The sequence below is a fragment of the Lepisosteus oculatus genome, chromosome 1 (genome assembly GCF_040954835.1).
Source record: "Lepisosteus oculatus isolate fLepOcu1 chromosome 1, fLepOcu1.hap2, whole genome shotgun sequence".
Taxonomy (NCBI): domain Eukaryota; kingdom Metazoa; phylum Chordata; class Actinopteri; order Semionotiformes; family Lepisosteidae; genus Lepisosteus; species Lepisosteus oculatus.
The window spans coordinates 21,210,578-21,234,048 of NC_090696.1; the positions used below are offsets into that span (position 1 = coordinate 21,210,578).

The window sequence follows — 23,471 nt, forward strand, 5'->3', positions numbered from 1 at the left end:
AACTCTATATTAGAGCACAGGGTGCAGTCAGACCAGAGCTTCAATAACAACCACCACCAGAGACCAGCGTGGTCATAAACTGGCCCCAGGTGGCCCAGGTCTCCTGTCTAATTAAATACCCATGGCAACCGGCACTGACTGACAGGTGAGTGGAGGTGTGACTGGTGCCATGGCAATGCTAGCTCTCTAGCTGGGGACGAGCCTGAAACTTGCCTCCCAGAAATTCGGGGTGAGGGCTCGGCGTGGGGCTTCTGTGCTCACCGCAACGGCGATTCCAGACATCCATTCCTACTCGCCACTGCCACAAAGGAGAGAATCCTTTGCCCGAGGGGCATGGGAGTGGGCGCCCAGGGTGAGCATGGGCTTCAGTGCCACTCTGCCTTGAAAAGGCAGATCTCCGCCGTCTCCGTCATCAAACTGGACTCCAGCGGGATGAGATGACAGGCCACCCCCCACCCAACTCGAGGCCCAGGGCCAAGAACAACGAGTTTCCCGACACCTGAAATTAAACTCTGCCAAGCGAGACGCGGAATCTGTCTCGCTGCAGGTGCTACATTCCTGCACAGACCAACTGTCCTCGCGTCAGACTTTTAAAAAATATATATTGCTGCATTATTACTCTTTGTCTTGCGAAGAAACAAAGAAATCCAAGACAGCTGGCAGACAACAAAACCACGTCACTGCCACAACTGTTGTGCAAGCCCTGGGAGTTAAACCTTTTCCCCGAGCGACCCCGTGTGTGAAGACAGAATTCTGCCTGCAGCAGGACCTCACTGCCAGCTAGCTAACACCATGCGTCTGCTTGATCAGCGAACCCATACGGCCAGAGCTGCGCTGATATGCCTGAAGAGCTCCTTTATCAGCAGCTAAAACCCGAGTTTCTCTCCCTTTTAGTGGTTCCACGGTTTAACCGTCACCACTCTGGACTCCAAATCCAGCGATCCGAGTTTCTCCCCTTTTTGTGTGGCTCACCATGATAAGCAGTCAGCACCCTGTAATCAGACTGTCCCAGTTCAGCTCAACACTCACCTGGAGCTACAGAGCAAAACTGTGACAGTCCCACAGAACAGAACCATCAGCGAGAGGCTACAGCGGGGCCCCTCTCTCCTCGGGACTCGAGCCACTCCAGGACTGAATGGGCATCGAGCCAGCAGAGCCTGGATTGGACAACACTACGACAGACCCCCATCAGCTGTTCCCTTATCCTGCTGCACAAGGGTTACTCTTCTACAGCTGTGGATGATTACAGCTCAATATTCAACATACTGACCTCCAGAATTCAGTTCTTATCCAAGCACATACTGATATCAAATATAACTCACCTATAGTACTCTTAACGTATAAATATCTGAATGTTGAGCATGCCTAATGAGACTGATTAATGAGTTTGTATAAACCGGTGGTATACAAAATGCATAATCCTTGTTTTTGTAACTCTTGATATCTGCTGTAGTATGATCACTCTCACGTAACAAGCTGCCGTTAGTATCTAGCCAGACATTCACTCTTATTTACCTTAAATGCTTCTATGTTCACGTTTTATGTATTAACAAATGTATAACATGTATTTTGAGTCTGCGTGCAGACTGCTTGTTCTTGTCGATTGAGTCCTGAAAACCAAGGTAAGCTCAGACTACATACTGTTACAAATAACACACAGTAAATTCACAACTCCTACAAGTGTGAAAGATTTTAAGTATCACTGCAAGTTGGCTTATGAAGAAACAAAAAAATTCAAGATTCTACTGGATGAAATCTCTGTGGACAGGTTAGCTACGAACTACTGAACAGCCTCTGGTCATTTACAACCTTATTCATTTCAGCACAGCTCTGTGTAATAAAAATGCCATAAAACACAGCACAATTACTGATTAACCAGGGGGCGCCCTGTCTTTTCTCTTATCGCCAGACCACTGGCACTGACCAGGGGGTCGAAGTTCACGATCTGAAACCAGCAAGACACCAGCCAGATGCCCTCTTCTCCCAGATCAGTCCCGGTCGAACCTGTGACATACCCGATCGGTGTCGAGTGCTTAAAAGGAGGACGTCGGACACAGTGGGGTGAGGGAGGGGATTTGGGGAGAGACCTGACAGCCCCTCACCACATCCTGGGACTGGTGTGGGGTGTGGAACCTGAATCAAGGACCGCTTTTAGGGGATTTTTTTTTTGCAGACCATTAGCGGCACTGGTTGGCATGCGGCAGAAATAAAGGACATTGATGCCCTGGAAAGAGCTCACAGAGGTGGAACAGGAATCATCTGTAGTCCAAACTAAAGAAAGTCAGACTAAACCGAATCTCTTTTGCAAACGGCACACACAAAAAACAACCTCTTAGTCTTTCCAGTTCTCCCAGCCAAACTGATTTCTTCCTGCTGTTTCAGGAAGTAGGGCAGGAAGTCGGCTTCAGCAGTGTGGCTGGGCTGCTTGTCCCCTTTGGGTGAAGGTGTCTCCCCCTGTTTTTGTCATTTTTCACAAACTGCACGGGGATTTCTTCAGATTCCAACGTCCGCTGAGGGAGGATATCTTTGAGCGACTGCTTCCGCAAAAACGGGGACCCAAAAAGAAATTAAGCAGAGCCGATTTCACAATAAGAACTCCGGAGTCACGTCGGAAACACACGGACGGCTGTGCTCAAGCCGACTCCCTGAGAGCTTACAACCGGATTTCGGGACGACACGGCTAGTGATTACCCAAATCAGCAGGACAGGGCAGAAGGAAAGCCTCCTGCCTGAGCCCTTCTGAGCTCAGGAGGTCTTACCTGTTCAGCCAGCAGGGCAGACTGAAGGATTTCCTGCTCCTTTTCCAGAAACCACTGGATGACTTTGGCCAAGTAACACGGATCCTCCTGAAAACCCTGTTTAAAAAAAAAATAGCTGGAGTCCTGTTTTGGTTCGAGACAGCACAAGGGCACAGAAATAGCTGGAGTCCTGCTCCGGTACGGGACAGCACAAGGACACAGACACAGCTGGGGTGCTGTGTTTCTCTCCTCTGAAATGCCTGATGCTGTAGAATTAACCTGCTTTTCATGTTGAGAACACACACGAACCTGCGGACACACTGACCCCCCAGGACCAGGACTGGACACCCTGCAGACACACTGACCCCCCCGGACCAGGACTGGACACCCTGCAGACACACTGACCCCCCCAGGACCAGGACTGGACACCCTGCAGACACACTGACCCCCCCAGGACCAGGACTGGACACCCTGCAGACACACTGACCCCCCCACAGGACCAGGACTGGACACCCTGCAGACACACTGACCCCCCCACAGGACCAGGACTGGACACCCTGCAGACACACTGACCCCCCCAGGACCAGGACTGGACACCCTGCAGACACACTGACCCCCCCAGGACCAGGGCTGGACACCCTGCAGACACACTGACCCCCCCCAGGACCAGGACTGGACACCCTGCAGACACACTGACCCCCCAGGACCAGGACTGGACACCCTGCAGACACACTGACCCCCCCAGGACCAGGACTGACCCCCCCAGGACCAGGGCTGGACACCCTGCAGACACACTGACCCCCCCCCCCAGGACCAGGGCTGGACACCCTGCAGACACACTGACCCCCCCAGGACCAGGACTGGACACCCTGCAGACACACTGACCCCCCCCAGGACCAGGACTGGACACCCTGCAGACACACTGACCCCCCCCAGGACCAGGACTGGACACCCTGCAGACACACTGACCCCCCCCAGGACCAGGACTGGACACCCTGCAGACACACTGACCCGCCCACAGGACCAGGACTGGACACCCTGCAGACACACTGACCCCCCAGGACCAGGACTGGACACCCTGCAGACACACTGACCCCCCAGGACCAGGACTGGACACCCTGCAGACACACTGACCCCCCCAGGACCAGGACTGGACACCCTGCAGACACACTGACCCCCCAGGACCAGGACTGAGTACAGGGGTATCATTGTACAGTAGAATAAAGGGGGTGCTGTGTATGACGGGCAAGCTTACATGTGTACCCCTGCTGTAGAGAGGAGAGGAGGGAGCAGTGCAGAGAAGAGGGGTGTGGCAGGGAAGGGGGCGAGTATTCTGACCTGGAAGTTCTGCTTGAAGCGGCGGAAGTTGCGCTGCAGGAGGAAGGTGTCGGTCTCCTGGAGGAAGCGGCTGTGCTGGTTATCCAGGTTCTCCAGCAGGACCTGGAAGAGGACACTGGCCACGGAGGGGTCCTGCATCGCTCTGACCCTGGAGACGGGAGAGAGAGGAGATGTGGGCTGAGACACCAGAACACAGCATACTAGTCGTGCCGGGGCACGATGGGGCACACAGCGCCAGCAGAACCCCCCCCCGGGTGACAGGCTTCAATGCACAGAGCCGCCAGCCGCCGATCAATGCTGAGATCGCTGGCGCACAGAAGAGAACGCACTGTACCGGCCAGCTTTCACACGCTTTTCTAAAAAAAAACAAAACAAAAAAACAACTCCATTGTCACATCCCGAAACAAGTGCGTTTCCTCTTCAACGCCAAAGGCTCACTTGCGCTGGGCTGTGCCAAGGCCTCGGGCCTGAAATCACTCTTTAACAAGAAGAGGCCCGTGTCAAAATCGGTCTCCGTGCTCGCTAACGAAGAGGGATTCCCACACGTCCTGTTCCCAGGAACGGGGCGTTGGGGCTGTCGGAAAGGCGGCATGACTCAGACACTCACCCCGAGCGCCAGACAGCACAGTCACTCGCCCACAGGGTGCCGACTGCTCATCTAACAGTCTAGTCACGTGAAAAAGCATAAATCTGTCCTCATTAATGGTAAGAAATCGAAAAATATATTTTATGTTCCCTCCTTTTCAGAAAAGCCTTTACTTAACTGCTTCCATTCTTCACCCCTCTGCTCTTCTTAATACCATCTTCCACGGTCTCCTCTATTGTTATTGTTGTATTGTTGTAATTATAATTGTGTCCTGTCTTGTGAAATTTTCTTATTTACTGTTGTAGTCTTCTTATTTATTGTTATTGTCATCCTGTAAAGCGCTTTGAGAAGCCACCTTTAAAGGCGCTATATAAAATAAAGTTTATTATTATTATTATTATTCATTATGTGGCTATTAGCTTTGCGGCGACGTGTGATCATGCCTCTGAAAACAGAAGTCCATTGAGGTGCAGATACTGGGGTCTGTTTGTTGTTGTTGTTGTTGTTTTTTTAAGAGCTTTACTGGGAGTTTTCTGAATCACCTTTTTCCAAAATACACAGCTACCGTTAAGATTGCTAGCTGGTGGGACACTTTTTTTTAACTCAAATGTCAAGTACTTTTGATTTGGATTTATGATAGGTTGTTAAATGACAAATCAACTCAATTATGGTTAACTTTCCATAGCTGTTAGCTGACTTTAGTCATGGATGACATTTTTTTACTCCTTTATGAGCACAATCCTGTGCTGAACTCTTAAACACACACTGAGGGGAACAAAAAGCATGTTAAAGCATGTAGCCCTGCTTTAACCCTTCATTTACTTGAGCCTACAGTAATAATAATAATAATAATAATAATTGCTTACACTTATATAGCACTTTTCTGGACACTCCACTCAAAGCACTTTACAGGTAATGGGGATCCCCCTCCACCACCACCAATGTGATGATGATGGGGATGATGTGACAGCAGCCATAGTTCGACAGAACGCTCACCACACACCAGCTACCAGTGGGGATGAGAGCAGAGTAATGTAGCCAATTCATAGAGGGGGGATTATTAGGAGGCCATGATTGGTAAGGGCCAATTGGAAATTTGGCCAGGACACCGGGGTTACACCCCTACTCTTTTTGAGAAGCGCCCTGGGATTTTTAATGACCACAGAGAGTCAGGACCTCAGTTTTACGTCTCATCCGAAGGATGGCGCCTGTTTACAGTATAGTGTCCCCGTCACTATACTGGGGCATTAGGACCCACATGGACCGCAGGGTGAGCGCCCCCTGCTGGCCCCACTAACAGTACTTGAGTAGCAGAAGCCCGTGAGCTCAGACTGTGGCCCAGCAGGGTACACTAGTCAGAGCTCGATCTGGGGCTCCTCATCAGAGGGTTGGGGTTCAGGTATCACAGCCACTCCCCATCTACTCCAATATCCTATGAACCCTCATGATCCAACATATAGGGGACTTGCGTTTGGCCAAGTGTGCGTTTGTCCTGCAGGCTTGTGCGCTGTAACATTGCCGACTGATGAAGAAAATTCATTCTGGAGAGAGCGTCAAGCCGGCTCCGCCATCTAATCCCCTTTGCGGCCCGTCTTGACTTGAGCGGTACCCCTGCTCACCAGTCCTGGGTCTCTATCCAGTGGGCCAGGTAGTGCCGGACATCCATGGGGAACTCATCCTGGCCGTACAGCTCGTCCAACCGCTGGAGGTACACAGAGTCCAGGCGCTGCAGCTTCTCCCACTGCGTCATCCTGCAAGGGACATGACAAACTGGTCACACATTCCCGGGAAACACTTTGCCCTCCCCACGGGATGCTCCACTCAAAGCTCTTTACAGGTAATGGGGAATCTCCTCCACCACCGCCAACATGCAGCCCCACCTGGATGATGCCACGGCAGCCATAGTGTGCCAGAACGCTCCCCACACATCAGCTATCGGTGTGGAGGAGAGCAGAGTGATGAAGCCATTTCATAGATGGAGATTATTAGGAGGCTGTGATTGGTAAAGGCCAGGAGGCAATTTGGCTAGTACACTAGGGTTAACACCCCTACTCTGAGAAACGCCCTGGGATCTTTAATGGCCACAGAGAGTCAGGACCTCGGTTTTATGTCTCATCTGAAGGACAGTGCCTTTTTACAGTTTAGTGTCCCCGTCACTATACTGGCTGCCAGTTGTGAGTTGCAGGGTGACATGGCTGCTGGCTCAATTGCTGGGCCAGCGGGCTTTACTGGTCACAACTGCATCGTTGATATCTGCAGACCTGCAGCAACTAATCAGGGGATTCACTGAATTAAGTAGCCGACCCGACAGATCATTTGGTGGGGGAAATAATCAGAACAGAAAATGAAGACCGATCTCGGTGGTGGAGGAGAGAGTTCAGTTAATTAAGCGACAAATGTAAAGCGTTTCTTAACCTTTGACAAAACACATCTACTGTACAACTAACCCTGGACTGGGAGCCTTGCTCACAGACTACGTGAACATAAGAACGCAAGACAAGTCCAACAGAAAAAGAGGAAGCTAATTGAGGCCATCCGACCCATCTAACCCATTTGCTACTTATCAGCTACTTGATCTGGGACCTCACCTGGCAATTTCTTGAAAGAAACCAGGCCATCGGCTTCAACAACAGGCTGGGAAGCTCGTCCCACACTCCCGCCACCCTCCGTGCACAGATGTTTAAATGCATTTCCCCGTAGGTCCCACCTGTACTTTTTGTTTTGTTTCACCGCTGATTTGGAAGAGGCCTAAGACTCGGTGCTGCTGACCAGAGGGATGAGGGTTCAAATCCCGGATGCTGTGCATCTGAAGGAGGTGGTTGACACCCTAGCAAGCTCAGCCATGTGAACAGGCACCAAAACACATCTAAAAAGGTAGGCAGCTAGACATCTGCCTAGCTGCTTTAGATAAAACCGAAAAACCAAATTAAATAACATTCTCCTTTGCTCCCAGAGAACTTCTTAATTAGGTTTTTTTCTCATTAGCAAGGTTGATGTGTTTGCAATGAGAACCGCAGCATGACGGACTGCAGGCTACGGCTCTGGGAAAACATATTCCATTGCTCGGATGCGGTTTCCTGGAAAAGCGAAATCTCAGCAACGCCCTGGATAAACCGCTGTACCGTCCCTCGGTGGCCAGAAATGAAAAAGGAACCGAAACGGCTGACAGGGAAATAAGATAAAGGAACAGCAGTGGTTCTCCTGTGCTGCATCTCCCTCCGTTGTACACGAGCGCCGCCAGCGATAACAGCAAACTGCCACCCGTGGGTGGGATTGATGGGTCATTAATACTGGGATCTGACCCTGAAGCATTCCTCTGCAGCTCCAGGGTGGCGGTGGTGGGATCGGACGGATCCTCCTGGCACAAGGCTGGCCGACTGAACAGAATCGCCGTCTCACAGAACTGAGAGGCCTTTCTGCTAACCTCACTCCAGGAGCTGGGAGGGCGCCGGGCCAGCGCGTGCGTGCCCAGCCACGATCCCGCCGGCACAATGGCACGAGAAAACAGTTTGTTTTTCTGAAAATCAGGTCGGAGGGTGGGGGTGGGGAGGGAGGGCAGAAACAGAAAGAGAGACGGCAGCCGAGGACGCAGGAAGGGTGTTACCCCTGCTGTGCCAGGCCTAGCCTCCAAATCGGGCATCACCAGCTGCAGGTGTTCCCACAGCCACGGGCAACAACCGCTCCTCCAAGCCCCACCCTCCCTCTGGATTTGCATAATGCCTTGACTGTCAATTATTTTGCAATCAAATCACCTGCCGATGAGGGATACAAACTTGTACGATCGCCTGGGATCTGGGCACCGATACTGGCAGGAGGAGTGTCAACACTGCTGTCCTGCTGGGGGGGGGGGGGTGTCAGTCAGTGCCAGAGGATGACGTACCCAGACACCCCAGCGTCTGCGTCCGGCACGCAGAGACAAGCCCACGAGCCACTGAGCCGGGAAACTGCGGAGCGAGACGAGGCAGGACACCGCAGTAGGGACCTAAGTTCCTGGAAAGTGAAACTTAAAATTCTTGGGAGGAATTCTTCAGGATCAGATCGCAGTATTAATGACCCATCAATCCCACCCACGAGTGGCAGTTTGCTGTTATCTGAGCAAGGGCTTTCATTTCTAACTGCTTACCCAATTCAAGCTCGCGGGGGAGCTGGAGCCCAACCCAGCAAGTAACAGGCGCCAGGCAGAGTACATCCTGGACGGGACACCAGTCCATCACTGCGCAGACTATGGAAACATGAACACAGGGAACTCCACACAGACAGCATCCCTGGTCAGAAATCGAACCCAGGGCCCCAGCACTGCATGGCAGCAAAGCTAAACACTGCGCCACCATGCTGCACAGTAACAAAACAGCTCAATCTCAAATAAATCTTGCCAAGGCTGAGTGCGGAAACAAGGGAAGAGCTCAAACCGCAATTACCAACAGTGCTCAGGTGGTTAGGGAACTAGGGTAACAACCACCCAGGAGAGAAAAAAGGTCAAAGCAGGAAGAGAAAGTGGCTTTTTAACACACATGTCTAACAGTCATCCAGACGCAGAGCCACTTCCTGATCACGATCATCATAGCTGTCGTGGCTCAGGACTGCTTATAAAGAATGTAGGGAGACCGAAGATGCAACAGGCAAAGTCACACAAGTGTATTTTATTTCTTGACTTTAGTTCAGCATTTGATACAAATCCACAGAGTGTCCTGCTGAAGGACTGACAGGCTGAAGGAACTGAGTCTTTTTAGTCTGAAGGAACTGGGTCTCTTTACTCTGAAGGGAGAGTCCCACGCTGACAGGCTGATGGAACTGAGTCCCTTTAATCCTGAACAGAAAGGACTGCGAAATGACCAGATCAAAATATTCAGAACCCTCAAAGACAAAGCTAGCCCAGCAGACTTGTTCAGTACCAAGAGCAAAACATGAGCCAGAGGATATGAGTGGAAACTACAAAGGGAAGAACATTTAAAACCGAGAAGAGGATGTTCTTCCTTACATAAAGGGTGATTTGAGGGTAGAACAATCACTCCAGTCATGTTGAGGAAGCCGATTCCGGGGCTTTTTTCAGGAACAAATTGGGTGAGATCATGATGATGTATCTACTATCATCCCAACAGGGCAGATAACTACAGGGAAGCGCAATGGGAAGAAAGCAATGGGTTCACCACAAAGTTTTATTTGGTTCGAATAGCATCAAACACATGACCAGCGGGGTGGCGCAGTGGTCAGAATGGCCATCTTGCAGCGCTGCGGTCCTGGGTTCAATTCCGCACATGGGGTGCTGTCTGTATGTTCTCCCCCAGGTGCTCCCACTTCCTCCCATAGTCCTGCAACCCTCTATTAACATGCAGTGCTGGTAGCTCAACACGTCAATAGGAAAATTGGCCCTGGTGTGTCTGTGTGTCTGTGTGTCTGTGTGTCTGTGTGTCTGTGTGTCTGTGTGTCTGTGTGTCTGTGTGTCTGTGTGTCTGTGTGTCTGTGTGTCTGTGTGTCTGTGTGTCTGTGTGTCTGTGTGTCTGTGTGTCTGTTGGAATAGGCTGCAGTTCCCCTGCAACCCTGAACTGGACAAGCAGTTAATGAAAGTTATGGTGATGATCCTACTGGTCTTCCATTCCATAGCTGGACAGGATACGGGGATCAACTAGCTGCCACCCTCTGATTCGTAACCTCTCTTTTGTATAAAGCACCAGTAAGATCTACAGAAACTCATCTTGACAGGGCATTTGAAAAGTCCAGTTCTCAGCAGGAGAAACCCAACATTTTCAACAGCTTCAGAAAACCCCCACAGCCTGTCACCACCACACAGCACAGCATCACACAGCTCTCCCATAATTACATGACTTTCGCCCTCAGCGTTTTGCATGAGCAATGCTTTCGTGAGCAATGCCGCCAACAGGTATTTTCAGTGAACTCTTTGCTTAAGTGCCTGATGACAGGGCGCTCTGTTATTGGCTGGAGAGAAAACAAGCAGCAGGAGGACACTGGCACGCCGATGGATGCTTTGCAACACGCCTGCCCGTGTGTTATTAAACACAGCTCCGGTAGGGGTGCCAGTCAGCTAACAATTTCACTATGAGAAAGCCTTGTTTAGGAAAGTGATGTCTCAGTAAAGGGAACACTGGTCCTGGAGGGATGAACGGTGCTCCGATTTTTGTTCCAAATGATCTCTGAATTATTTAACTGAACACACCACCTGTTTAACTGATCACAGATCAATTGTTCCAGGACTAAAGAAACTAAAGACTAAGCAGCGAGTTTTGAAACCTGTTGGACTGGGTCTCTCCAGGACCAGAGCTCGACACGCCCAGAGTATCTGGACTGGGACCAGGGTTCAAGACTCCCAGACTGACTGAACTGGGTCTCTCCAGGAACAAGGTTCGAGACCCCTGTACTGACTGGACCAGGGTTCGATACTCCAAGATGGACTGGACTGGGGTTCTCCAGGACCAGGGTTCAAGACTCCCGGACTGACTGGACTGGGACTCCTGGACAATGAAAATGCTTGCACTGTTAATAACTGCAGATTGCAATACAAATCAAATACCAATTTAATACAAATTAAACTAAAACCCTGTGCCGAAACTGGTCTCTCCGTGCCACCTTCCAGCACCACAGCAAACTCCTGTGACCTCCAGTCACACTGCTCTGTGGGGTGGTTTAAGGTCAGAAGGTTCATTTGAGTTTATTTACCGATGAGGCCTGCCAGCTGATTGTCTAATCTGATGACCTACCCGATACCTCAAGATAAGGAGAGGGGGTATTATACAGCCACAAATAAGAGTCCCTTCATTAATGAGGGGTGGGTGGGGAAGCCATTTCCAAAAAAAAGGATAGCATGTGATTCTTGCAAGATCAGTCTTCACAGAAATACAGGAAATGGACTGATAAAAACAGCAACACTGGCTCCCCACGCCTTCAGCCCTTCGGCACCCGATCAAGACATTGTGTGCATATCCTCTCGCAACCGCCGACGTGCGAGCGCAGGGACAGGACAGGAGCCGCCAGCTGGGGGGGGGGCGGGGGAACAGTGCCATTGAACATTTCACAATCTCTCCCCTGCAGATCTCCCACAGACAGGCACATAAACAACTTTTGCAAAGAGAGCGGGGTGGCTATTAGGCCCATCCAGCAACTTTTGTTTTAACTCCACAAGGAGGTAAGATCATTCTAGGGAGAGTGAAGAAGGTGGTTCCTTTGAAAACATACACTGTAGGGCTGCTATAACACATCAATTTCCCTTCGGGATCAATAAAGTCTTATCTATCTATCTCTAGCCCATAACAGCTACTAGTTACTTCTGCGAGGGAGGAGTTTATGAAGTATTACATCACATCCAATAACCACATATCCAATTCAGGGTTGAGCAGGAACTGGAGCCTAGCCCAGGAAGCCCTGGGCACAAAGCAGGGCACACACACACACCAGGGCCAGTTTCCCAGAAGCCAATTAATACACCAGAATGTCTCTGGACTGTGGGAGGAAACCCACGTAAAACAGAAACAGAGAGAGACCATGCAAACTCCACACAGACAGCACCCCAGGCATTGAACTCAGGGCCCCAGAGCTGTGGGGCAGCAATGCCTCACAGCACCACTGTGCCTCCCCATGTTTTTGTGGAAGATGGGCAAAACTACTTTCAGAGGGAATTAACTACTTTACAAAGACACTGTATACACCTGACTAATCACTGTAAATCTCGCCGGACGAAAGTATTCTCCCCACAGGTTCCTGTTCCATTTTAAAAATTAGTCCCTCATACCAGTAAGCTTTACCTTTAATGGATTTCTTTCGAAAAGTAGCTTCCTCAACACTCTTGGGGACGAGACGAACAAAATCGACACAGTCAACTTAGGCAAGTCAAACTCTGAACTATACTGTTGACGCCGGAAGATCTGTTCTGAGAATTCACAAGTGGTAAAACAGTCCTCCCCCAACGTCGGTGACAAACCACCAGCTGAGAGATAGTCGGACTTTTTACACTGACCTGACCCTATCACAAACGGGCGGAATGAAGAGTGACGATACACAGGTAAACCAAATGCAGGCAGAAAGAAAAACATCGCGAAACCGAACACGCGTGGCGCGACTGCAGCGTCGCCTGTGGAGGCGGTTATTCTAAGTAGTCCCTGTCGCAAAAACAACAAAACAAAAACATACTAGAGGAAAGCGCTTGCCTCTCTCAAATATTTCCAAAAAGCATTCAATTTCACTCGCTTGAAACGCGAGTGTTTTTGTCACAGCTCACGTGCGCCGTGCAGATGGACCCCGCCGTACAAGACACTGGAATTAAACACTTCGCCTGCAGAGACACGCAGCGGGTCATTTCTTCGTAGAATAAACTGTGTTTGAGCCACGATGAGAGACATAAAGACGGGATACTTACCTGAACCCGGGCAGTTGCTCTAACTTCCTGGTGCAGTGCGGTTTATTTGTGTCTTCCTCCTGGCTGGACACTAACGCTGTTTAATTTCAGTTATGATATCAGGCGAACGACGCAGGATGATATAAACAGTTTCTACACACACTGCAGAAACATGAGGACGCCGCGAATCGCGACTAATATTAACCGACACTTGAACTTGACCAACTCACTCGCACGTTCTCCCCTGCCTCGAACAAGCGAGTAATTCAACCTCCCCCTGGCGAAAAAATAGAAACATTGATGGGCACATTAAACCCCACCTTATCTGGAGGAGGTTTCCGGTGTCAATTGATGTATGAGAAACCGGCGCCATTGTGGCGCCTATCCGGAGTTAATCTTAGCGTGTAAAGCTAATATAAATTCTGAGCCAAAATGGCGGCGACTAAGGCTGCGTCTTTCAGTTAGGACGCAGAACACATTGGTGTAGTTACATCTTCACCACCCCGCCCAACCGCAGTAGCGCCACGCCTTCTCCAGTTGCTCATTGGTCACATGTGAGCTGTCAAACTCCCCGGCTGCGGCCGATGTGGATCGCGGTTTGGCTGACGTGCCTGTCAGTCTAAGGCGGGAGCCTGAGTTGGACGTATGCAGCAGAGGGTGGCGAAACCAATTAGAAGAACGGCGGCTTCAGCTGCCACCGGCTGAGATCAGCTGATTTACGAGAAATGACGTAAGGAAAGCGGAGGAGCTGCGTTGTCTCAAAGGGAGGAAGGCGCTGAGATTTAAACGCAGAGTTTGGTCTGGTTCACGAGCGCAACAGCACAACACACTGACACTTCAACTTCATTTAAACTTTGTTTGTTACATAACCAATCCCGGTGTCCAGTCCTGGTCCTGGGGGGATCAGTGTGTCTGCGGGGTGTCCAGTCCTGGTCCTGGGGGGGTCAGTGTGTCTGCAGGGTGTCCAGTCCTGGTCCTGGGGTATCAGTGTGTCTGCGGGGTGTCCAGTCCTGGTCCTGGGGGGTCAGTGTGTCTGCAGGGTGTTCAGTCCTGGTCCCGCGGGGATCGGTGTGTCTGCAGAGTGTCCAGTCCTGGTCCTGGGGGGTCAGTGTGTCTGCAGGGTGTCCAGTCCTGGTCCTGTGGGGTCAGTGTGTCTGCATGTGTCCAGTCCTGGTTCTGGGGGGTCAGTGTGTCTGCAGGGTGTCCAGTCCTGGTCCTGGAGGGGGTCAGTGTGTCTGCAGGGTGTCCAGTCCAGGTCCTGGGGGGATCAGTGTGTCTGCAGGATGTCCAGGTCCCTTCACAGCAGCAGTACTTGAGGAGCTCGGAGAAGCTGTTCAGCTGGTCCAGTTAACCCACTGATAATGATTTAGCTCATGGAGAGCTGAAATGAAAGCCTGCAGACACAGCAGTCTCACAAGGACCAGAACTGCAGACCAGAACTGGGACAGACAGCAAAGTATCAATGATCCCACCAGTTTATACAAGGTAGCAGGTTTGGATGAGCCAAATAATAACCTGAAAACTCACCATCCCGAACATGGGGTGGGAGACTGTTCCATAAGCTGGGTGCCCTGTAACTACAGGCTTCACCACCAACTGTTATTTTATTAATGCGTGGAATATGAAGAAGACCTGCATTCTGTGATCTAAGCTGTCAACTTGGATTGTGTACATTAATAAGTTCCATTAGATAGACAGGTGCCTGACCTCAGAGAGCCTTATAAGTAGAAGGATTTTGAAGTCTGCCCTGTACCTGACAGGAAGCCAATGAAGAGAGCTAAGTATGGGGGTTATATGGTCGTACGTTCTGCTCCAGGAGCAATTCTAGCTGCTGCATTCTGAATCCGCTGTAAGGTGTTGAAGGAGTGATGGGTACTCCCTGATAGTAGGGCACTGCAGTAGTCTAACCTGCTGTATACAAGAGCATGTATTAATTTCTCTGTGTCTTGAGGGGAGAGAAACTGCCTTAGTTTAGCAATATTTCTTAACTGTAGGAGGAATGTTTTCGATACTGTTTTAACATGAGAGTTAAATGAGAGCCTTGTGTCTAATATGTTGCCTAGGTTGTGTGCTGAGTCTTTGAGGCAAATTTTTAAATCCTCTGAGTTAAGTGCTGAAGTTATAGTAGTCCTATCAGTATTGTTGCCTCCAAACAACAGAACCTCAGTTTTATCAGAGTTGAGTAACAAAAAGGTTGCACACATCCAAGTCTTTACTTCATTAAAGCAATTAACTAAAGTGATAATAGACGAGTTGTCATTGGGTATAAAACGAAATGTATCATATCAGCATCAGCATAGAAATCAGCATATGAATGAAAGTTAATATTGTTTTCGTATTATCCTACATAGCGGCAGCATGTACAGAGAGAACAATATTGGTCCCAGCACTGATCCCTGTGGTACCCCAAATTGGTGACATTGACAAAGCAGCACAATTATTAGATATTTGAACATAATGAAAACAATTAGTTAAATATGAACTAAACCACATAAGGACGGTTCCACATAAGCCAACCTCAAACTCAAGCCTGCGTAACAAAACAGAGTGGTCAACCGTGTCCAAAGCAGCACTAAGATCTAGAAGCACAAGCACTGTTGCACTCCTTGCGTCAGTAGCTAACAGAATATCATTTACAACTCTTGTTGATGCAGTTTCAGTGCTGTGGCGTAGGCGGAAACCAGACTGGAATTTCTCAAGTATATTATTTGAGTCCAGATACGATAGCAGTTGGGCCACAACTATTCTCTCAAGAACTTTAGATAGAAATGGGACGTTTGAGACAGGCTGTAGTTGTTAAGAGCCTGTGGATCCAAATTTGGCTTCTTAATGAGCGGTCTAACAACTGCTACCTTAAATTGATCAGGTACAAGGCCTGATGCAAGAGCCATGTTCATCATACTAATTATAGCTCCTGCCAGTACTCTGAGGGAATCTTCGACTAGCTGAGTGGGGATGGGATCTAGCGGACAGGTGGTTGACTTTGTCTCAATAATTAATTTCTTGAGTCCTTGTTCATTAACTAATTGAAAAACACTACAGAGGTGCGCATACTGTCTCTGTACCAGACTTCTTTGCAGCTTATTTGATTGTGTTTGAAGTCTGATGGTGCTAATTCTATTGTTAAAGAAGTTCATGAAATCGTCACTACTAAAGTTAGATGGTGCCATAGAACGGTTCTTATTTGTAAGATTAGCTATTTTCTTAAATAGGTAGTGGGGGTTATTTTTATTGCTTTCTATAAGTTCAGAGTAGCAAACTGAACAAGCTCTATATAGGGCTTTCTTGTATTGCTGTAGGCTATCAGTCCATACTGACTTGAATACGTGTAGACTAGTAGACCTCCACTTGCGCTCTAGTTTGCGGCACTCCTGTTGAAGAGATCATGAGTGATCAGTGTACCGTGGAGAGTGTCTAGCAGCTTTGACTACCTTAGTCTTTAACTAGGAGGGTGGGCAGGAGAACCAGTCACAGGAGAGCCTGGAAAACCGGAGCACCAGAATTCCTGGGCCGGTTGCAGCACCGTCTTCCTGGCAGAGGCGTGGACAGCCAAGCGGCCGGGTGGGGGCTTCAGGAAAAGCATGAATGAAGGCGGGTGTTGCCCTCACTGCTGACGGGGTATCTCCAATAGAAGGGGTGTGCGGGACAGGGGGCGCAGGACACACCCAGGGTTTGTCAGGGGGAGGTGGTTCAGGGAGGTCTTCCACCAGAGGGACAGGTGAGTGAGCCCCAGAGGGTGAAGGTCATCCTGTTTGTTCACTCTTGCTCGCGGTTCTGGGATGATCTCAGCTGGAGCTTCACTAAGTGGAGTAGAGATATGCTCTTCCTGACCAGTGGAATGTGTGAACAACTACGACAACAACCCACACGTTCCCTGTGGATACACCCTGGACTGTACCATTTTCCACTCCCCTCCCAGGACTGTATCATTTATCTTCACCCCCCCCCCCCACGGACTGTACCACTTTCCACTCCCCAACCCTCCCACCCCCCCATTTCTCCTGTTTTCCACTCACCCCTGTGTCAGTGGCACTCAAAAAGAGGAGAGAGGGCAGAGATAAGGCAGCATTTTTCACACAACGGTCTATAAACACAAACATTTATTCAGCTGAGTTAGAAGATTGATGGAACAGAGAAGGATAGTGACAGCAGTAACTAGAGAAAATCCTAATGCAATTAAAAAAAGATGCAGTACAGCATGTGGTAAGTCTGAGAGCGTGCAATTTGCTACCGAGAAGACGGAGAGGGATCTACAATACAGCCTGCTTTACAGGTCTCCCACCAGATGGCCAGCTGTTACACAGCCAGAGAGAAAAGCACACGGTCGGTCGAACCCAGCACACGAGTTGTTTGCTAACATGATCACCTGCAGTGCGGTGGTACAGGGCGCTGTTTCTGACTTCCTGTCCCTCCCGCTGGAAAGTGTGTCCCGCCACCCCCGTGCCAGGAGACAGACGGAGGCTGGGAGAGGCAGCGCCGGCGGCTCGGTTCAGACGGGCTAGTCGACGGCGGAGGCCGGCGTCCGGTAGTCCTGCTCGAACACGAGGTCCTGCCCCTGCTTCATGCGGTTCAGGAGGTACCTGATGCCCGCCTTCACCCCCGTCTTGAGGCCGGAGCCCAGGGCATACCCCGCGATCCCCACGGTGCCCCCGGACACGGCGATGAGAGCGTCGGTGCCCAGGTCGACCGCGGACAGGAGCGCCCTCTCCCGCGCGGTGTGGGAGCAGTTGACGGAGGCGTAGTAGGCGGCGGTGCCCAGGCCGTACAGCGTGCTGACGGCGGGGATCCAGCCCACCACGCTGTAGACGCGCTCCTCCGTCTCGTGGGCGCACTCTGCGCCCGGGCTGCGCCGGCCGCGCCGGCCCGGGGTCCCCCCGTCCCCCACTCCCTCCTCTTCCTCCGCGGGGGCGCCGGCGCAGTCCTGGATCCAGGACTGGGAGTCGGCGGAGGGGACGATCCGGCTGCCTCTCCGCAGCACGGCGGCGAAGCGCCCCGAGCCCTCGCGCCCGGACACCCCGGCGCACCGGGGGCCCAGCCTGCAGCACTCCTGCATGGCGTCACCCGGCCCCCCCGGCCGCGGGCCGGCCGCCTCCTGCCCCAGCAGCAGGGTCCCGGTCAGCCTGAGCCAGCCCTGGCACTGCCGCGCCCCCGCCCGCAGCACGGCCTGCAGGCGCCGCCAGTCGCGCCCCTCGCCGGGGCTCCTCTCCATCAGCTCCGCCAGCTGCAGGAGCAGCTCGTGGGTGTCGCCCACCCCGAAGGCCTGGTACAGCCCCAGCACCAGGGCCTGGGCCTCCCGGGGGCAGCCCAGCACGGCCAGGGCGGGCACCAGGGAGAGGCTGACCAGCTGCCGGGGGAAGACGGAAGAGGAAGAGGAAGAGCCGGCGTCTTCAGAGAGAGGGGCCACCATGTCCGCGCAGCTGAGGTTCCCCCGGGACGCTGGGGCGGCCAGCCGGTGCCGGAGCGTCCCCGAGAGGGCGTCCACCATTCGCCGGGCGGAAAGCGCCCGGAATTCCCCCTGGAAGGAGTGGGAGCCTCCGGCAGGGGACACTCCTGGCTGATTGCCCCCTCCCTCCCCCTCCTCCTCCCCCTCGGCTTTGGACGGGGCTCCAGCCCGCAGGGAAGCCGATCGCCCCTCGTCCCCATCCTCCTGCTCCGCCTCCTCCGCCGGGACTGCCCGCACGGCGCGCGGGCGAGCGGGCAGGGTCAGCACCTGGCAGAGGAAGGCGTCGCTCAGCAGCAGCTGGCACAGCGTCAGCCACGTCAGCTTGGGGGTCATGGTCAGGGTCCGAGCCAGCTGGCGCACAGGGGAGGAGAGAGCACAGGAGGCAAGTTTCAGCGGGACGTCTGCTCTGCGTGCCAGGCCGGCACGACAGCTACAGGAGCACGTTTCCAGCTCTTTAAATCCTTTTCTCAAGCCCTTAGATTAAATCACTCAAGAATACCTCATCAACCCCCCCCACCCCCCCGCCAACGCAAATCTCAGAATCGCAAACACTTTCGACCTCTCGGGATCACAGAGAAAGTCAAAAGGACACAGAAATGTGGCTCTTTCTAACCTGGGTTCCTGGTTTTCTCCTCACTTTATTCCTCTGTTCTTGTGTCGGTGCCTTGTCCCTGAGCCAGGGCCCCACCTGGGTCGTCCTGCGGGTGCTGTGGGCAGAGCTGGTCCGGGGCTGAGGCGTTCAGGACCCTCCCTCGCTGTGGGCAGGGCTGGTCCCGGGCTGAGGCGTTCAGGACCCTCGCTCGCTGTGGGCAGGGCTGGTCCCGGGTTGAGGTGTTCAGGACCCTCGCTCGCTTGTCTGTGGGTCTGTGGGCAGAGCTGGTCCGGGGCTGAGGCGTTCAGGACCCTCGCTCGCTGTGGGCAGGGCTGGTCCCGGGCTGAGGCGTTAAGGACCCTCTCTTGCTCGTCTGTGGGTCTGTGGGGCAGGGCTGGTCCCGGGCTGAGGCGTTAAGGACCCTCGCTCAGTGTGGGCAGGGCTGGTCCCGGGCTGAGGTGTTCAGGACCCTCGCTCGCTCGTCTGTGGGTCTGTGGTGCAGAGGCCCCTCTCGATGGCCTCAGAGCCCGCTGGCAGGGCGCACGTTAGGAAACTGTCAGCGATCGGGGGAGTGCACTGCGCTTGGCTTGTTTACTTAGTGCCTTTCCCCGTCCAGAGACACTCCTGTTTTTTACTTTTGTTCTGTGTTTTTAACTTTGAGCCATTCCCCATGAATGCAATCCCAGACTGGAGTTGCCACTTGGGATCTTACATTTCAGGAATGTCCGCAAACGTATTCCGGCACCCCCTGCCCCCCGCTGCCTTTACTAGAGAGAGGGGGGGAGAGGGGGGTCCGTCTGTGCTGTTTTCTTTCTTCTCTGGGGCTCCCGGGGCTGAGAGATGAATCACAGATTCTCCAGATAAATTATTGCCATTCTTTCAGGGACCAAGGAGAGCCCCCACACCCCACCCCTCCTCTTCCCTAACTCTCCTCTCTGCCAGCTGGCACAGCCAGGGGGACCGGCCTGGTATATTGATTAACTCACAGGGAGCCAGAGCTCTCTCAAGCTTCGTCCCCCAGCTCACGAGAACGAGGGTGGCTTTGCTCTGACCCAGATTCTCCCTCTTCCGCGCCAAGAGCCGGGATCTGGACAGTGTGCAGACCAGGCAGCTTCGAACCACAATGTGTGTGCGAGGTTAGGTCACTGGGTCTTACGACAACTGCATTACCACATACTGAGCAGATTTTACTCCCGTCTAGAAACACTGGGATGCAAATCAGATTCCCATTCTGTGTTTAACATTGGAATTTACCTCCATTTCACATTTTGCGAGCTGCCCATTCCTGTGTAAAGAGCAGAAACGAAGAAGGAAAGCAATGTGACAGATGTTACTTCCACGTGTCTTGTTAAACTGACTCCAAATAAACACACACATTGATCTATGCACTGTACATTACCCTGAGCAGCTGGTAAAGCCTGGAGTGGATCTCCCTGCTCTGCAGTGGGAGTCCTAGGTGTTTCTTGGCTTACTTTCTGAAACTCCACTGCTGTATTTGTGGATTTTCTCCAGACTTGCTCCCCAGCTATCTTTCACTGAACTACAGCTTCACTTACTTTTCATTTGCCCATAATTGGTAGGATCCTTTACCACACCTCTCAATGACAGGTATGCCGAAAAACGTGTGGAATTTAGGAATCTAGGGAAGGCATAAAAACAGCTATATTTCTTCAGTCTAAAACAATAGTTTAGACTCCATAGTCTAAAACAATGGAGAGCCAGTTGGAGATTTGATCCAACTGTATAAGCTCTTAGAGTATAGTCAGGACACCGCCTGTTTACCATATAATCGGTTCACAATTGCAGACTAAACAGGAATGCATGTGGGATGGACAATAGGAAATGCTTCTTTACACAAAGAGTTGTGGGTGTCTGAAACAGGCTTCCTAGCCAGGTGGTTGAGACCTAATCTCCGGATTCTTTCCGTATGAATTAGCTGTTAAATGACCTCTCCTCTGCAGCTTCTCCTGTTCAAATGCTGCGGGATTCACTGTGTTCCACATCACATCGCTTATACCACATCACACTAATACCGCAGCAATACTGCAGTAAGTGTTTACTGGGACTGCCTGTTGACAGGAATGTGAAAGCTGGATACAGTCACTCCAGGCTTTGTTCTGTCCTATAAAATGTGCTTTTGTACCGTAGCTTGTCAGAATTGTAGACTATTTTCAGACTCTGTTTCTGTGGTTGTGGTTGTGTGGGTGTTCTGCCAATGTGCTCTGGGATGATAACGACAGCACATGCAGGACAGCGATCCACACCCGGACCCAGCAGTCTCATCTGTGTTCCTCATCGCAGCCCGGCCAGGTCTGCAGAAGGGCAGCGCGGGGATCCAAAGGGTAGCAGACCGTGCTTGCATTGCCGAGGCAGGCGCAGGGCTTGAGAAAAGGGGAACACTATAATAATAAACTATTTTATATAGTTCCTTTCAAGATGGCTTCTCAAAGCGCTTTACTGAACGACAACAGCAATACAAAAATAAAAATACAAAAAAATAGAATGAAAATACAAAACATGCACAATGAGGATACACTATGAGAGGAAGTCCTGAATACAGCTGGAGCAGAGGGGTAAAGAACAGAACCAGTTAAGTAAAGGAATCAGAACAATTCCACAAAGAATGTTTGATTTTATCGAAGGCTTTGGCATGGTTGATCCTTCAGATTTCTACAAAACGAACAGCAAACCAAAAACAAAAAGAAGGGGAATTTAATGGGGGAATGCATTTAATTCTGAAAACAGAAGACACACTTCTCTACGCAAAGAGAGGTAGGGGTCTGGAACGAACTACCCAGCCCCAGCCATGGGGTCAAAGCTAATACGCTAGCTCTGGGGTGTGCAGTCCTTGATCTGAGGGAATGACACATCAGTGTGTTTTCTTTAAAGCATCAGCAGCAGAAAGTTGTAAACCAGTCTGAATAAGCCAGTAATGAGCTGATTTCGCGGGTTAACAGCCGGTCTGGAGTGAAATTCCTGCAGGACCACAGCTGACTGTGCCTGCACAGTCTGCTTTCAAAACACACACACAAGGAGATCCTTAGATCAATTATTTCCTAAGAACCAACCAAACCAGTTGGGCCAATTTTGACATTTTTGACTCCTTACAATTCTTCTTTTGAAGTTAAAGGCTTTATGTCTCTGCCAGGGAAAACACCTTCTGTGACAGCAGGATTGAAAAAGTACATTGTTCCAAAAAGATTCAATTCATTTAGTTTGGGATAATTACATAATGATGTCCATAATTATAACAATTATTACGTCTGTTACACCGTGGCAGAGGCACAGAAAGGTGAAATTCCTATAGATATTGAGCACCAAACCGAATTTTAAAATTCCTGATGAGTTATTGTTGTAGTTATTATGAAGCAAGATCTGTTCCGACTGACACGCCTCCGAGGAAACCAAATTAAATTTCTAGAACAGATCCACAATGGAAAGGTCTGTTCCAGTCTCGACCACAAGGGGGCTTCATTTACCGAGTGCATACCTGATCTGCTCATCGGAAAAAAGCTCTGGAGAACTTGAAAAGGGTTATTTTGATTCCACAGTCCGAGCTTGTGGAAATATCCTACTGAAAGATACATTTTGCACGCAAGAAAACCGGGCTGCGGATCCGTGTAATACGTCAATAAATACAGGAGAGGGATCGAGAGAGGGTCTAGCGTCTTACAAACTTTGGATAGAAAGCGAGAGGTGAGGAATCAAACAGTGAATAAAATACCTCGTAGTAGTGTAAGTGTGTGTGCGCGGCAGATAACCGAATTGGTTTTGAAGCAAGAGGAGTCTTTCTCGTTGTAAAGGGTTTCTCTTACGAGCCGCCGGGGGAGGTCTCGGTCCGGCCACGCCCCCCTGGGCACCGCTCCCGTCCACGTGCCCATTGGCACGCGAGTGCCGTCCGGCTGTTCTCTTCGCACCTCGTGCTTCAACACCCACCCCTCCGTTTCTGCAGCCAGGCCAGCCCGGGAGGCGACGGAGACAGCTCTGTGTTCCCTCAGGGCGCACTTTCTGCAGAAAATACTCTGGAATAACACAAACATTTTCCCCTAAAATAACAAATCTAATCCCAGAATTTCCACTCCTGCCTGAATCAGTACAGCTCCCAATCCTACTGGGAGAGGGGGGGAGGGAACTCAATTGAGCTGGTAGCAGACAGTGAGCTTTTCTATTAACAATTTTTCATGTATAAAGTGATCTCTGTAAAAGTTCAATAGCGTGTTTAAACTGTAAAATGTGCTGCGTTAATTGTATCTACTTTGGCGACCCTGTAACTCAGTGGTCATGCCAATAAAGCTCTCTGAAAAATAAAGTGGGCGACAGTCTAACCCCACCCTTCCTCGTGGAGACAGGTGTCGTTGTTACAATGGGCGTGGTTAAGCTCTTCCTCCTCCTGTAACTACAGCATCAGTGCGTTAGAGACGTGAATGGTT

The 23,471-nt window shown here is 51.1% G+C and overlaps 2 protein-coding genes across 3 annotated transcripts in view; both read right to left on the bottom strand.

The window, feature by feature from the left end:
* The window catches only part of stat2 (signal transducer and activator of transcription 2), a 38,839-nt gene extending 25,499 nt beyond the window's left edge, over positions 1-13,340 (bottom strand). Inside the window, exons 1-4 of one of the 2 annotated variants that reach the window (XM_006629444.3) lie at positions 13,028-13,340; positions 6,282-6,413; positions 4,077-4,224; positions 2,760-2,855 (exon numbers count right to left, since the gene is read on the bottom strand). In XM_006629444.3, coding sequence (XP_006629507.2) covers positions 2,760-2,855; positions 4,077-4,224; positions 6,282-6,412 — 375 coding nt within the window. In that variant the 5' untranslated portion in view covers position 6,413; positions 13,028-13,340. Of the gene's footprint in view, positions 1-2,759; positions 2,856-4,076; positions 4,225-6,281; positions 6,414-8,785; positions 8,891-13,027 lie in introns of those variants that run through there. The other variant, XM_069187322.1, reaches the window with a different exon arrangement.
* A 3,748-nt stretch (positions 13,341-17,088) lies between these two features.
* apof (apolipoprotein F) lies at positions 17,089-22,958 on the bottom strand. Its single transcript, XM_069187336.1, has 4 exons — positions 22,857-22,958; positions 21,185-21,422; positions 19,063-20,326; positions 17,089-18,800 (listed from the first exon to the last, which is right to left on the bottom strand). Exon 4 carries the CDS (start codon positions 18,780-18,782, stop codon positions 17,505-17,507), a length of 1,278 nt encoding a protein of 425 aa, XP_069043437.1. The 5' UTR covers positions 18,783-18,800; positions 19,063-20,326; positions 21,185-21,422; positions 22,857-22,958; the 3' UTR covers positions 17,089-17,504.
* Positions 22,959-23,471: the final 513 nt, after the last annotated feature.

What these genes read in the sequence shown, in the direction of transcription:
- apof (XM_069187336.1), bottom strand. Translation starts at nt 18,782, where the DNA reads ATGACCCCCAAGCTGACGTGGCTGACGCTGTGCCAGCTGCTGCTGAGC.